Source organism: Pristiophorus japonicus, chromosome 11 (genome assembly GCF_044704955.1).
Source record: "Pristiophorus japonicus isolate sPriJap1 chromosome 11, sPriJap1.hap1, whole genome shotgun sequence".
In the NCBI taxonomy this organism is placed as follows: Eukaryota; Metazoa; Chordata; class Chondrichthyes; family Pristiophoridae; genus Pristiophorus; species Pristiophorus japonicus.
In genome coordinates, this window is record NC_091987.1 from 67,361,053 (window position 1) to 67,376,617 (window position 15,565).

The following is a 15,565-nucleotide window of genomic DNA, read 5'->3' on the forward strand; positions in this document are numbered from 1 at the left end:
AGCTAAAGCAGGTCCATAGATCCAGGTCAAAATTTATTAGCACACAAAAGAATATGAACCATCCCTTCAAAAACTATGATTTGATGACATTTCAATCTTTGGATTTGTACTCCTTGCAAACGGTGAATAGAGCTCACCATAACATTTCTGATTGCATTGCCACCACCCCTCTAATCATAGCATGGGCACGTGCTATACCCTACCAAATTAGGTTTGACTAGTTGGAGGTGTGGAGCTTCAGCAGCAAATGCTTGACTCTCTGGAACTCAATTAAGATGGGCAGCAAATTGTGGATATGTAACTACATTCACAAACCTAGTCTCCAGGCAACATCTTCCAGCAGCTGTCGTCCAAGTCTCAGACTTTCCTCAACAGCTATATGGAAAATCTGCCCTTAGATTGGTAAAAGGACATGCCAACCATAATGCTCCACGCCCCCCCCCCCCCCCCCCACCCCCAAGTCCAATGCCACATACCAAGTTTACTGATAATCTAATTAAGGAGTTTGGCGAAGAGATATGCAACAAGACTAACTGCCCTCCACTGTGCTGAGTAACAGGATAATGTAGACTGTAGCCTGCCTGCCAGCAAAAGGTTTCGCTCTTTACTACAAACTCACCCAAGCTTGCTTTGGATCTCCCTCGTGTGCTGAAAAAATACATCCAGGGCCTCTGAACCATGAGAATTGCTTGGGCACACATTCAAGCTTAACCTTCATTGGGGCTTTGCTTCATTGAAGAAAGGCAAACAATGCAAGAATCCTGCATGTAGATTCTTAATCTGAAAATTCTATCCCGAAAGCCCAGGGCTGACAGCAATTGCTTTCTGACCATCTTAGATGTTGTATGTGGCATGGTCACCTTGATGGTGGATTGTGACAATTAAGTATTTCGAACGCTTGGTGATGGTGAAGTACTCTACATCTGACATGGAGAAAATCTGACACAAACTACCACCCCTTGCTATGAGACTCTTGTTGGCTAATCATGGAATACCATTGCTGATGGTCATGGAGCTGGAAAATGCAAGAAGATAGACTGGGGCTTTATGGAGAAAAACTGGTCCTACCTCACGGGAAGCCCTCATGCTCATGAGAGAGAGACAGTGACAGCAACCATGGATCTATCTGCAGTCCAGCTCCTCTGTTTCCCCATATATACTATGAAACGGAGCTGTCAAAGAGATTAGGGAGAACAGATACTATTTCATATTTCATGGGGGACTGTAAGATACCCTATTTGTGCATACATGTAGGATTAGGATTTGGTTTAATCCTTTCTGTAACTTGTGGATGGCTTGTAGATTTGTTCTATAGCTAGAAATAATGAAATGGTTAATTATTCATTTCCAGGATGCTTTAGGATTTGGTATATCTGTGTACAATTTAGCTGACTGTGCTGTTGCGATGCAGGATGAGAGATTCATGCCTGTTTGACTAAAGCTTTGTCAATACATTTTGATACAATGGGCACGAGATGGTAAACATTAGTATCTGAAAGTTTAGTAGGAACAATCTCACTTCTGCAGGGGTCTTGTTCACAATATCTGTTATGAGGACATAATGAATCATCTAGGACAGTATACATGACTAGAGACCGATAAAGATCTTGAGCTTTCCTTCCCAACTTATAGAGAGACGAGAACGAAAGATTCAATGAAGATTACATCTCTATTAGAGGAAAAGTGGATGAATTGTTTTTTTTCCCCCTGTATGACTACTGCTTAGAAACATCGAGTGTGTCAAGACTTAGTCGATCACAATTTAAGTTGCAAACCATATTTGGTGTCTGGTTATGCTATTCAGATAAATAGTCTCAAATGAACAATGAGTGAGGAGTTATTGATGTTAGGTCCACAAGTTGTATAAATATTACATCCAATGGGATTTCTTTTATGTTTATGCAATGGCTCAGTTGCTTTGTGTCAGAACATTAAAACAGTTGAGTTTTCCAATTAAATGGTCTTGTATTTAAATCAGGTAGCTAGGTGCTGCTTCCTGGGTGAATGGTAATCTGAATGTGCAGTTTAGATCATTGCAATATGAAATGTAGGGCTTACATATGAGGAGGTCCCTTTGGTGTGGTTCTTGTGTTTCATTTCCTTGGGATAATGATCTCTTTTTTGTATAATTTGGAGGAAATCGTGATTTTGCCAAGGTTTCTTTTTTCTAACAACCTATCCTGGTCCCCTGGTTTCTTATTGCTAATTTTCATGTTTTACTGTTCGAATTATTCATGACTTTGTTCAGTGAAGTTCTCCAAAACGAGCCTTGTTATTAGTAGCAGGATTTCATTTAGCAAGGGAAATGTGTCCCAGTTCTGACGGAAGGTCATTGACCTGAAGTGCTAACTCGATTTCTCTCTCCGCAGATGCTGTCTGACCTGTTGAATATTTCCAGCATTTTCTGTTTCTATTTCAGATTTCCAGCATCCGCAGTATTTTGCTTTTGTTTTGTAAATGTGTCCTGTGTTGGGCTGAGTGCCTCAAAAAAACCCATTAACGAGTCAGTATGGAAAGTTTAATGAGCCTATGGTGGTGTTGTTCACATGACAGTGCTGCCCATAAATTACATCAATGCAATTCTGTACCAACAAAAGTCATTTAGGAAAAGAACTTAGAGCCATTGCACATTAGTTTCTGCTGGAAGTTAACAGATGTAAAGCAAAAACTTGAGGTCATGGTCAGAGGAGGGGGCGGTGTTCGAGGTCAAAGTCGTGATGACGATTGGTGGGGCGGTGGGGGGGGGGGCAAGCTTTAATATTGGGTTAGGAGGAGCACTCCTGCTCCTCCTGGCTCCACATTCAGGTAAGTAGTTTTAACAAACATACCTTTTTGATGCTGGCTGGCAGCTGTGTCTTTAAGGGTTAGGCTGCTTGTAGACCTGTTCTTCCTGAATGAAGCTGGTGCTGGTTGACACGGGAAAAATCAATATTGCAGGCGGGGGCCTCAAACAGATGGTAGCCCCTTTATTTGTCTATGCAAAGAGCCTGGATGTCTATTTTTAGGGGATAAGACACTAAACTGAGGTCCTGTCTCTCAGGCAAGGTTCCATGTAAAAGATTCCATGGCACTATTCAAAGAAGAGCAGGGGAGCTCTTCTGGTATCTTGGCCATCATTTCATCATCATAGGCAGTTTCTCGGAATCGAGGAAGACTTGCTTCCACTCTTAGCATGAGTTCTTAGGTGGCTGTACAATCCAATATATGAGAACCACAGCCTCTGTCACAGGTGGGACAGATAGTTGTTGAGGGAAAGGGTGGGTGGGACTGGTTTGCTGCACGCTCCTTCCGCTGCCTGCGCTTGATGACGATATTTGAGAGCTCAGCACCCTCCCGAATGCACTTCCTCCACTTAGGGCGGTCTGTGGCCAGGGACTCCCAGGTGTCAGTGGGGATGTCGCACTTTATCAGGGAGGCTTTGAGGGTGCCCTTGTAATGTTTCCTCTGCCCGCCTTTGGCTTGTTTGCCGTGGACAAGTTCAGAGTAGAGCGCTTGCTTTGGGAGTCTCGTGTCTGGCATGTGAACTATGTGGCCTGCCCAGCGGAGCTGATCAAGTGTGGTCAGTGCTTCAATGCTTGGGATGTTGGCCTGCATGCTAATGTTTGTGCGTCTGTCCTCCCAGGGGATTTGCAGGGTCTTGCGGAGACATCGCTGGTGGTATTTCTCCAGCGACTTGGTGTCTACTGTACATGGTCCACGTCTCTGAGTCATACAGGAGGACAGGTATTACTATGGCCCTGTAGACCATGAGCTTGGTGACAGTTTTGAGGGCCTGGTCTTCAAACACTCTCTTCCTCAGGCAGCCGAAGGTTGCACTGGAGGCGGTGCTGGATCTCGTCGTCAATGCCTGCTTTTGACGACATGCAAGCCATGATCCTTACCAACGGATCCATCACAGACCCAATTCACGTCCGGACCGGGGTCAAGCAGGGCTGCGTCATCGCCCCAACCCTCTTCTCAATCTTCCTCGCTGCCATGCTCCACCTCACAGTTGATTAGTTCCACTCCAGCGGGGAGCTTAACTACAGAACCAGTGGGAAGCTGTTCAACCTTCAGGCCAGGTCCAAGACCACCTCAACCTGTGTCGTCGAGCTACAGTACGCAGACGACGCCTGCGTCTGTACACACAGAGGCTGAACTCCAGGACATAGTCGACGTATTTACCGAGGCGTATGAAAACGCGGGCCTTAGGCTAAACATTAGTAAGACAAAGGTCCTCCACCAACCTGTCCTCACCGCACAGCACTGCCCCCCAGACATCAAGATCCACGGCATGGCCCTGGACAACATGGACCACTTCCCCATCTCGGAAGCATCCTATCAACAAGAACAGGCGTCGATGACGAGATCCAACACTGCCTCCAGTGTGTCAGTGCAGCCTTCGGCCGCCTGAGGAAAAGAGTGTGTGAAGACCAATCCCTCAAGACTATCACCAAGCTCATGGTCTACAGGGCCGTAGTAATACCCACCCTCCTGTAAGACTCAAGACGTGGACCATGTACAGTAGACACCTCAAATCGCTGGAGAAATACCACCAGCGATGTCTCCGCAAGATCCTGCAAATCCTCTGGGAGGACAGACGCACAAACATTAGTGTCCTCGTCCAGGCCAACATCCCCAGCATTGAAGCACTGACCACGCTTGATCAGCTCTGCTGGGCCGGTTACATTGTTCGCATGCCAGGCACGAGACTCCCAAAGCAAGCGCTCGACTCTGAACTCGTCCACAGCAAACGAGCCAAAGGCGGGCAGAGGAAACGTTACAAGGACACCCTCAAAGCCTCCCTGATAAAGTGCGACATCCCCACTGACACCTGGGAGTCCTTGGCCATAGACCGCCCTAAGTGGAGGAAGTGCATTTGGGAGGGCGCTGAGCTCCGAGTATCGTCACCGAGAGCATGCAGAATCAAGCGCAGGCAGCGGAAGGAGCGTGTGGCAAACCAGGCTCCCTGCCCACCCTTTCCCTCAATGACTATCTGACTCAATGACCTGTGACAGAGACTGTGGTTCTCGTATTGGACTGTAAAGCCACCTAAGAACTCATGCTAAGAGTGGAAGCAAGTCTTCCTCGATTCCGAGGGACTGCCTATGATATAATGATAGGAGGCTCCCGAGATAAGGGAAGTGGTCCACGTTGTCCAGGGTCACGCCTTGATGTCTGCGGGGCACTGCTGTGCGGCGAGGACAGATTGGTGGAGGATCTTTGTCTTACTGTTGTTTAGCGCAAGGCCCATGTTTTCATACGCCTCGGTAAATACGTTGACTATGTCCTGGAGTTCAGCCTCTGTGGGCACAGACGCAGGCGTCGTCTGCGTACTGTAGCTCGATGACAGAGGTTGGAGTGGTCTTGGACCTGGCCTGGAGATGATGAAGGTTGAACAACTTCCCACTGGTTCTGTAGTTTAGCTCTACTCCAGCAGGGAGCTTGCTCAAAGCCTCCCTGATAAAGTGCGACATCCCCACTGACACCTGGGAGTCCCTGGCCCAAGACCGCCCTAAGTGGAGGAAGTGCATCCGAGAGGGCGCTGAGCACCTCGAGTCTCAACGCCAAGAGCATGCAGAAATCAAGCACAGACAGCGGAAAGAGCATGCGGCAAACCAGTCGCACCCACCCCTTCCCTCAATGGCCATCTGTGACAGAGTCTGTGGCTCTCGTATTGGACTGTTCAGTCACCAAAGAACTCAGTTCAGGAGTGGAAGCAAGTCTTCCTCGATTCCGAGGGACTGCCTATGATGATGATGAGGAGCACGGCAGCGAGGAAGATAAGATTGAGAAGAAGGTTGGGGCAATGACGCAGCCCTGCTTGACCCCGGTCCGGACGTGGATTGGGTCTGTGATGTATCCGTTGGTAAGGATCACGGCCTGCATGTCGTCGTGAAGCAGGCGGAGGATGGTGACGTACTTTTGGGGGCATCTGAAATGGAGGACGCTCCAAAGACCCTCGTGGTTGACAGTGTCGAAGGTCAAAGGCGGCCATGTACAAGGACTGGCGCTGTTCCCTGCATTTTTCCTGCAGCTGCCGCACTGCAAAAATCATGTCCGTTTTGCCCTGGAGGGGACGAAATCCGCACTGCGACTCCGGGAGAAGCTCCTCGGACACGGGGAGAAGACGGTTGAGGAGGACTCTAGAGACGACTTTCCCAGTGGTTGATAGCAGGGAGATTCCTCTGTAGTTGCTGCAGTCAGACTTGTTCCCTTTTTTTTTTAAAGATGGTCACGATCACTGCATCTTTAAGATCCCCGGTATGCTCTCCTCCCTCCAGATGAGAGAGAGGAGGTCGTGTATTCACGCCAGTAGTGCCTCTCCGCCATACTTCAGTGCCTCAGCAGGGATTCCATTCACTCCGGTAGCCTTGTTGTTTTTTAGCTGTCTCATGGCTTTTTCTACCTCGTGCAGTGTTGGGGTCTCACTGAGGTGGTGGCGGGTAGCATGCTGCGGAATGGAGTAGAGAACACTCGAGTCAAAGGCAGAGTCTCGATTGAGGAGATCTTCGAAGTGTTCCTTCCAGCGGGCCCTGACTGCTTCAGTGTTCTTGATGAGTGTTTTCCCCGTTCCTGGCCAGGGGTAGGGTGGGGCCTTGGGAGTTTGGTCCGTATGTGGCCTTGATTGCGGTGAAGAATCCTTGCACATCATGGCTGTCGGCCAGTTGTTGTATCTCCTGTGCTTTTCTCCATCCACCACCTGTTCTTTAGGTCCCGGGTTTTTTGTTGGACCTTAGCCTTTAGACGTCTGCAATGCTGCTTTGCTGCTCTCGAGTTGGGTTGCTGTTTAAGGCTCAGAAATGGCCCTGCGCTTGGAATCTATGAGTTCTTGAATCTCCTGATCATTCTCAAAAAAAAAAAGTCCTGGTGCTTCCTGGTTGAGTGACCGAGCGTCTCCTTGCAGACACTGGTTATGGAGGCCTGGAGGGCAGACTAAGCGCTGTGGACATTCTGCGTCTCGGAGTCATCAAGGCACGCCAGGTTAGCTGTGAGGCGCTGACTGTAAAGGGTCCTCTTAGCTGGGTCCTTAAGTGCCCCGGCATTAACTTTTTTGCGACATTGCTTCTGCTGCCCCCTTCGCTTTGGGGCTATGTTGATGTCAATGATGGATCGGATTAGGTGGTGGTCCATCCAGCAGTCGTCAGCTCCTGTCATGGCACGGGTGATGCGCACATCCTTGCGATCTCTGGCTCGGACGATGCATAGTCGAGTAGGTGCCAGTGTTTGGAGCTAGGATGTTGCCACGATGCCTTGTATTTGTCCCTCTGGCGGAACAAGGTGTTGGTGATGACAAGTTCATACTCTAGACATTTTGTCAGAAGTAGGGTACTGCTGGAGTTGGCTTTCCCTACCCCCTCTTTGCTAATCACGCCTCCCCAGAGGTCTGTGTCCCTGCCAACCCTGGCGCTGAAGTCTCTGAGGAGGATCAGTTTGTCACCCGCGGGGACGCAGGTCAGGGACTTTGAGGTTGGAGTAAAAACCCTCTTTGGCCTCATCTGTTGCATCGAGTGTTGGGGCATAAGCACTGATGACTGTGGCGCACTGGTTCCGGTATAGGGTGAATCGAAGCATCATGAGGCGTTCGTTAGTCCCGCAGGGGGAAGTCTTTGAGATGGTCGACCAGCTTGTTTTTGATGGTGAAGCCGACTCCGTGGAGGCAGCGTTCTGTCTCTGGTTTCCCTTTCCAGAAGAAGGTGTAACCTCCACCTTATTCCTTGAGCTGGCTTTCCCCTGCCCACCAGGGCTGCGATCTCGATATCAAAGCGTCTAAGTTCCCGGGCAACTATGGCGGTGCGACGTTCCGGCCTGTCGCTGTTGGGGTTGTCCATGAGGGTCCTGACGTTCCAGGTCCCGAACTTCATGTTAGGAGGAGTGGAAGATGCCTGTGCATGATTTCTTTCAACATGGGGTGGTCGTTGCACACCGCACGGGCTTAGCTGAGCGAGGTCTTGGTCCAGTGGCAAGGGGGTCCAGGACGACTGGAGACCAGGCACTGCTATATGGGCCTAATTGTCTACAGCGAGGTATTGGCCGCGGGCTTGGTGCTGGGTAGCATCCTTGATGGTAGGTGGTCCAAGGGCAGTGGTGCATTGGGGTTCAGAATGGGGGGGTGGGGGGGGGGGTCACAGCCATTGTACTCACCATGTGCTGGAGGAGGAGAGGAGGCCAGGCCATCAGTGGGGAAGGAGAGGTCCGGGGGGGGGGATTTGGGAGGGAGAGGAGGTGGAGGCCCGATAGCCAGGTCCAGCTGCCCAGTCGCTGCAGGAGGCCCAGCCGGGAGGACCAAGTCACATCGAGTCACTGCACGAGGTCCAGCCGGGAGTCACCAATGTGTGGTATGGCGGGAGGCCTGAGGTAGGCCCGAACTTTGGGATTCGCGGGGTTGGGATTTAAGTCTTTAAGACCCCCTATTAGGGTCTATTGGGGCTAGGGCTGGGGCTTGGGGAAGTTTAGACAGTGGGAGGAGAGAGGTTGAGGGTGGGAATTGCCGATGAGTTGTTTAGCAGGGGAGCTCCCTAGGGAGTTGCTACCCCGACGGCCACCATCAACGTATGCAATTAAAGAACACTTTAGTCTTTAAGCACCATCACTAAAACAAACTATCTGGTACATTTGGGCAGGACAGGTAAGATCAAACAAAATATTTAATTTTCCAAATTTTGAAATGAATTAAATGTACCGTAAAAAATTGCGTTGTATAGCTTTATCAATTGGACAAGTTTGCAATTAAAGCAGTGAGTTTAATTTCTGTTTATGGGGCCTTGTTGTATGCAAATTGGATGCCACAATTCCATGTATTACAACAGTGGCTATACTGCCCCACATGTATGAAATGGTGAGTGGAGCATACTAGATTTCAGTTGAGTCCACAATACATCTCTGAAAAGAAGCACCACAATTCTTTCAGAAATGCCTGGATTCCCCTCTCCCCTCCCCCCCCCCCCACACACACACACTCTGACTGTCTCGGAGTACGTGGTCCAGGCTTTTCTGGAAGATAATAAAAAAAATAGGAAGCTGCAATTACTGCGTAAGGACTATAATATACTCACTTGATGCTGGACTGTTTTGAATCTCGCTCTCTCCTGGGTTTTCTAAACAAAGTTATAAAAATACACATCACAAAGAGAGAAAATAAAAGTAGAATATTTTGATTCCTGGACGATAGCTGTAGGGTGTTACCTGGTGATGCTTCAGCGTTTAGAGGTTCCTGTGTTCCTTCGCCTGTCATGTGGTCACCTAAAAAAAAAAGAGATTTGTAACAAATCCACGGCATGTCCATCAAAAACAACCACAAGCAACCTGGAAGAATTACAAACGGATAGTTGGTGCAGTACCATCTCATTTCTAGGTTAATGTCTCCCTCCATGGCTCAGCAATGGTTTCCTTCAATGGGCTCAATTTTGGCCAGGAGTTGCTCCATTTTTTTTGGAGTAACCTGCTTTTTCTGGCATAACTTAAAAATCCCCAGTTTCCCCAATCAACCAGCGTAACTCACTTAGTTAAGTTTTTTTTTAGGTTCATTTTTTTCCCTCAAAGGGGGGCATTACCAGCCACTTACGCCAGTTCTGCCCATTTAGGCAACTTTGTCCAGCTAATAGTTACTCCATTTCTACTTAGGCCAGCGTATGTGGCCACTTCTGAAAACCCTTGCAGAGAGTAAAGAAATTGGTGCAGGTAGGTACATCGGAGGCCATTCGGCCTGGGATAGGGGAAGGAAGCGGGAGGACCTGCACCTAAACCAACCAAGCCTTACCTTTAGCAATATTTGCAAACAAAAAGTACTAACAATTCAATAATAAAAAATTGAAGTCCTACCTTCATTTTCAAACTCGGCCCGGGAAGAAAGCGGGGCTGCGGGAGGCCACTCGGCCAGGGCTAGGGGCGGGACAACGCACCGGGAGGCCACTCGGCCAGGGTTAGGGGCGGGATAACGCACCGGGAGGCCACTCGGCCAAGGTTAGGGGCGGGACAACGCACCGGGAGGCCACTCGGCCAGGGCTAGGGGCGGGACAACGCACCGGGAAGCCACTCGGCCAGGGCTAGGGGCGGGACAACGCACCGGGAGGCCACTTGGCCAGGGCTAGGGGCGGGACAACGCACCGGGAGGACACTTGACCTGGGCTAGGGGCGGGACAACGCATCGGGAGGCCACTCGGCCAGGGCTAGGGGCGGGACAACGCACCGGGAGGCCACTCGGCCTGGGCTAGGGGCGGGACAACGCACCGGGAGGCCACTCGGCCTGGGCTAGGGGCGGGACAACGCACCGGGAGGCCACTCGGCCAGGGCTAGGGGCGGGACAACGCACCGGGAGGCCACTCGGCCAAGGCTAGGGGCGGGACAACGCACCGGGAGGCCACTCGGCCAAGGCTAGGGGCGGGACAACGCACCGGGAGGCCACTTGGCCTGGGCTAGGGGCGGGACAACGCACCGGGAGGCCACTCGGCCAGGGCTAGGGGCGGGACAACGCACCGGGAGGCCACTCGGCCAGGGCTAGGGGCGGGACAACGCACCGGGAGGCCACTCGGCCAGAGGCGGGAAAACGCACCAGGAGGCCACTCGGCCAGGGCTAGGGGCGGGACAACGCACCGGGAGGCCACTCGGCCAGGGCTAGGGGCGGGACAACGCACCGGGAGGCCACTTGGCCTGGGCTAGGGGCGGGACAACGCACCGGGAGGCCACTCGGCCAGGGCTAGGGGCGGGACAACGCACCGGGAGGCCACTCGGCCAGGGCTAGGGGCGGGACAACGCACCGGGAGGCCACTCGGCCAGGGGCGGGACAACGCACCGGGAGGCCACTCGGCCAAGGCTAGGGGCGGGACTACACACCAGGAGGCCACTCGGCCAGGGCTAGGGGCGGGACAACGCACCGGGAGGCCACTCGGCCTGGGCTAGGGCGGGACAACGCACCGGGAGGCCACTCGGCCAGGGCTAGGGGCGGGACAATGCACGGGAGGCCACTCGGCCAGGGTTAGGGGCGGGACAACGCACCGGGAGGCCACTCGGCCAGGATTAGGGGCGGGACAACGCACCGGGAGGCCACTCGGCCAGGGCTAGTGGCGGGACAACGCACCGGGAGGCCACTCGGCCAGGGCTAGGGGCGGGACAATGCACCGGGAGGCCAATCGGCCAGGGCTAGGGGCGGGACAACGCACCGGGAGGCGACTCGGCCAGAGGCGGGAAAACGCACCAGGAGGCCACTCGGCCAGGGCTAGGGGCGGGACAACGCACCGGGAGGCCACTCGGCCAGGGCTAGGGGCGGGACTACGCACCGGGAGGCCACTCGGCCAGGGCTAAGGGCGGGACAACGCACCAGGAGGCCACTCGGCCAGGGCTAGGGGCGGGACTACGCACCAGGAGGCCACTCGGCCAGGGCTAGGGGCGGGACTACGCACCAGGAGGCCACTCGGCCAGGGCTAGGGGCGGGACTACGCACCAGGAGGCCACTCGGCCAGGGCTAGGGGCGGAACTACGCACCGGGAGGCCACTCGGCCAGGGGCGGGACAACGCACCAGGAGGCCACTCGGCCAGGGCTAGGGGCGGGACTACGCACGAGGAGGCCACTCGGCCAGGGCTAGGGGCGGGAAAACGCACCGGGAGGCCACTCGGCCAGGGCTAGGGGCGGGACAACGCACCGGGAGGCCACTCGGCCAGGGCTAGGGGCGGGACAACGTACTGGGAGGCCACTCGGCCAGGGCTAGGGGTGGGCAGGAGAACTGATAGTGTTCCTGCCTGCTGGTGATTTCTATCAGTTCTCCTGCACCGGGAGGCCACTCGGCCAGGGCTAGGTGTGGGCAGGAGAACTGATAGTGTTCCTGCCTGCTGGTGATTTCTATCAGTTCTCCAGTCCGCCCCTAGCCCATCAAAGGAGGCAGAATAAATGCAGAGAATTTTACCTAAAAGGAGCCCAGCAACACAGGGGGGGGGGGGGGGGGGGATGAACATCACCACGCTCTCAAACAGAGAGACTTACATCAATTGGGACTGTTGTTGCAGACCCGCAGCGCTACTGCGCATGCGCGGACATCACAAATCACTACCGCGCATGTGCAGACGTCCCGGCACATTTTCCAGCGCAGAACGACTGGCCACGCTGCGCGACTGCAGTGAAGAGGCCAGACAGCGGCCAAAGTGGCAACATTTTTTTCGCCGCATCTGGGAACCTACATAAGCGGCGCAACTCCGGTAAGTGCGCCGAAATACGGGCTCGGCCAAAATTTAACCCTTTATTCCTATTTCCCCATTAATTTCCCCTGCATAGTGGGGGGTAAAGGAAGCAGGAAGGAGGGATGAATTGGGGGGGTGGGCGGGTGAAGAGAGACGGGTGCGTTCTGAACGTTTCAGCTAAGATGCACAGATTTTTTTTCCTTGTTAAATATAAAAGCTGCACTGGGAATTATATAAATATCTATTAAACATCATACATGTTCATGCATTTCCTGTCAACTTTTTCCACTATAAATTCATATGTCCACATTTATCATGGAAACTACCTATATAAACTTCTCACACTGAAATTGTACTTACCAAACAACAACAACTTGTTTTTATATAGTGCCTTTAATATCCCAAAGTGTTTCACCGGAGCATTATTAAACAACATTCGACACTGAGGCACATAAGGAGATATTAGGGTAGATGGCCAAAAACTTGGTTTTAAGAAGCATCTTAAAAGGAGGGAAAAGAGGCAGTGTGGTTTTGGGAGGGAATTCCAGAGCGTAGGTGCTTGGCAGCTGAAGGCACGGCTACCAATGGTGGAGCAATTAAAATCGGAGATGCTCAAGTGGCCAGAATTGGCGGAGCGCTGAGATCTCAAGAGGGTTTTAGGACTGGAGAAGATTATAGAGAAAGGGAGGGCAAGGCCATGGAGGGATTAGAAAACAAGGACGAGAATTTTAAAATCGAGGCATTGCTTAACCGGGAGCCAATTTAGGTCAGTGGGCACAGAGGTGATGGGTGAGCGGGACTTGGAGAGAGTTTACAGGCAGCAAAGTTTTGGATGCGCTCAAGTAGAACATGGTAGAAGACCGGTCAGGACTGCGTTGAAATAGTCAAGGCTAGAGGTAGCAAAGGCATAGATGAGTATTCCAGCCACAGATGAGCCGAGACAGGGGTGGGGCGGTCAGGTGATGATACGGAGGAAGAAACAGGTGGTTTTAGTGATGGCACAGATAGATGCCTGTAGTAGAAATACCGCAGCATCGCCACAGGACAAATTTACATAAGCAGTTTTCATTATAAATGTTAACAAAGCAATTTACAATAAAAATGTAAACATAACACAATGGATGACTTTAGATGGCACTGAATGACATCTGCATACCCAGGTCCAATCATTCCTTATCCTCTAACCCCACTTCACCTGAAGACCACAGTTGGTCTCAATTCCCTGTAAGCTCATGACATTGCAATAGTAGCTCAATGCCCCTTGGTACTAGACCTGAGGAGTCAAGACCAAGTGCTGTCTCCAGGTAAAGCATGGTTAGAGGGCAATAAATAACTAGACAAGGGCATACAGGTCTAATTCAGTTCCCATTTTAAAGTCATATTTTCTGCGCATATTTTTATATACTACTGGCATTTTATATTATTTATAGTTAAGTAACAAAACTTATGACTATTTGGAAAGCATCAAAGTTGTATCGGTGGAAGCCAAGTTTCCGTGCAGTATAAGCTGTGGAGCTGGAAGATGCAAACCAGCACCACAGGATATAGCAAGTGTAAATGGCCAGTTTCCATTATAAATGAGGACACAGGAATTTATAATGGAATCATTGACAGGACGTACAAAGATGTAACATTTTTAATTTACAAGGTAGATAAAAAACTGCATCACTGGCAAAGCATTAAAGAAGTTTAGCTTTGTCACCAATTGTATTAATAGTCATCCGGTTAATAAGGCAGAGAAGGTGAATACTTACATTTTGTTCGCTTTTGACGTAAATTGATGATCACTGCAATGATAATGAGAACTGCCAATAAAAGGACAACCGGAATGATAATATGGGTACGATAATTTCCTGAGAAAAGAAAAAATTCAGGTCCATTTTTCACAATTTTCAGATCAACACATTCTTCAGAATGATTATTTTACGAGAGCCCCGAATGGCTTAGTGGGCAAGTACCCTGTGCGGTGTGGTGTCGTACTGAGCCATACGGGTAAGGAAGGTGCTAGGGTCAATCTCTGGTCTGTCCAGTGTTAGATGATCTCAACCACGGCAGCAGTAGAATTGATTTGTGACTGGGCCATCTTCTACAGCGTGGGATTAGGCTGGATAGCTCTTTTACGGCCGACATAGACACAATGGGTCGAATGGCCTCTTTCTGTACCGTAAATTTCTATGATTCTATGAATCTATGTAGATCCAGGCTGTATGTGGCCGAACTTGAACCTCACATAATACACCTGCGTGTGCCAAACATTATTAAGTCTAAGATTCAATCATCCTGTGACACTCTGACCAGTAGATCCAATAACGAAATGGCCCAGGATCAAGTGAAATCCAGATCATTGTGTGGTGAAATTGTTTCACAATACAATACAAAAAAAAGACTCTAGTGCTAAATTGAAACAAGAGTAGGCCATTTAGCCCCTCGAGACTGTTCTGCCATTCAATGAGATCATGGCTGATCTATGACCCAATTCTAGGGTGCAATTTTCTCCAAAGCTGTTTTTTGGCGTACGTGAAGAGTTACGCTAGTTTGTTTGGGGCCCCAAGTACGGCAAAAAAAATCTTCCAAGTTTCCCTGTTTGATTTCTTCATTTTGGCACCGCCTGTCGTTTAGTTTTGGGGGTGGAACCCAAAATCTGCGCCAAAAAGATCGGGTTGCCACGGTAACCAGGGACACAATGCGGGCTGAGGCTGGAAAGTGACACTTACAGCCAGTTCACAGCAACCTGCACAAGCACACTACTGCAACTTATCAAGCAAAAGCACATTTAACATTGCAGCTACTTACCTCAAGTTATTAAAGTCCCCACCCTCCCATGCACTGGCTCCTATCCCAGGCCAAAGGGCCTCCCGGTGCCGGTCCCCGCACCTATCCCTGGCTGAATGGCCTCCTTCCTCCCAGTCTCCACTCCTAATTATACCCGAAAGGCTCCCTCCTGCGCAACCGCAACCCCCCTCTCCCCTCCTGTGCTGCTGCTGTCTAGGCATCTGCCAGAAGGTTTTTCTACAGAGGCCACATACATCGGCCCAAGAAGAACTGGAGTAACTCTGAGCTGGCCAAACTTGCTTAACTGGCCACAATTGGCACAGGTGGCAGGTTACGCCCCTTCACAAAAAAAACTAACCTAAAAAAAATCGTAACTGAGTTACGCTGGTGCAGATTGATTGGGGAAACTTGTATTTTTAAAAAAAACTTAGGTCTAAAAAAACAGCGCAAATCACTGGGGAAAATGGAGCCCTATATCCCATATTTTTTAATTATGGTATATATTATTTAATTTTGTTTAATTATAATTAATCTTTATTATACTGATTTCACTATTGTATACTCCTTATTGTATTACTTACAATGTAATTTGAATTTGTTTTTTGCCTGCGTCTATCTGCGTGCGCATTTTGGCTGCTGCTTC

At 50.6% G+C, this 15,565-nt stretch overlaps 1 protein-coding gene across 4 annotated transcripts in view; it reads right to left on the minus strand.

The window, feature by feature from the left end:
* LOC139276061 (cell adhesion molecule CEACAM21-like) overlaps window positions 1-15,565 on the minus strand; it is a 75,087-nt gene that overhangs the window by 26,238 nt on the left and 33,284 nt on the right. For all 4 annotated transcript variants that reach the window (XM_070893485.1, XM_070893483.1, XM_070893486.1 and 1 more), the window contains exons 4-6: window positions 13,905-14,003; window positions 9,166-9,222; window positions 9,036-9,077 (exon numbers count right to left, since the gene is read on the minus strand). In XM_070893485.1, the coding sequence (XP_070749586.1) occupies window positions 9,036-9,077; window positions 9,166-9,222; window positions 13,905-14,003 (198 nt within the window). The remainder of the gene's footprint in view (window positions 1-9,035; window positions 9,078-9,165; window positions 9,223-13,904; window positions 14,004-15,565) is intronic.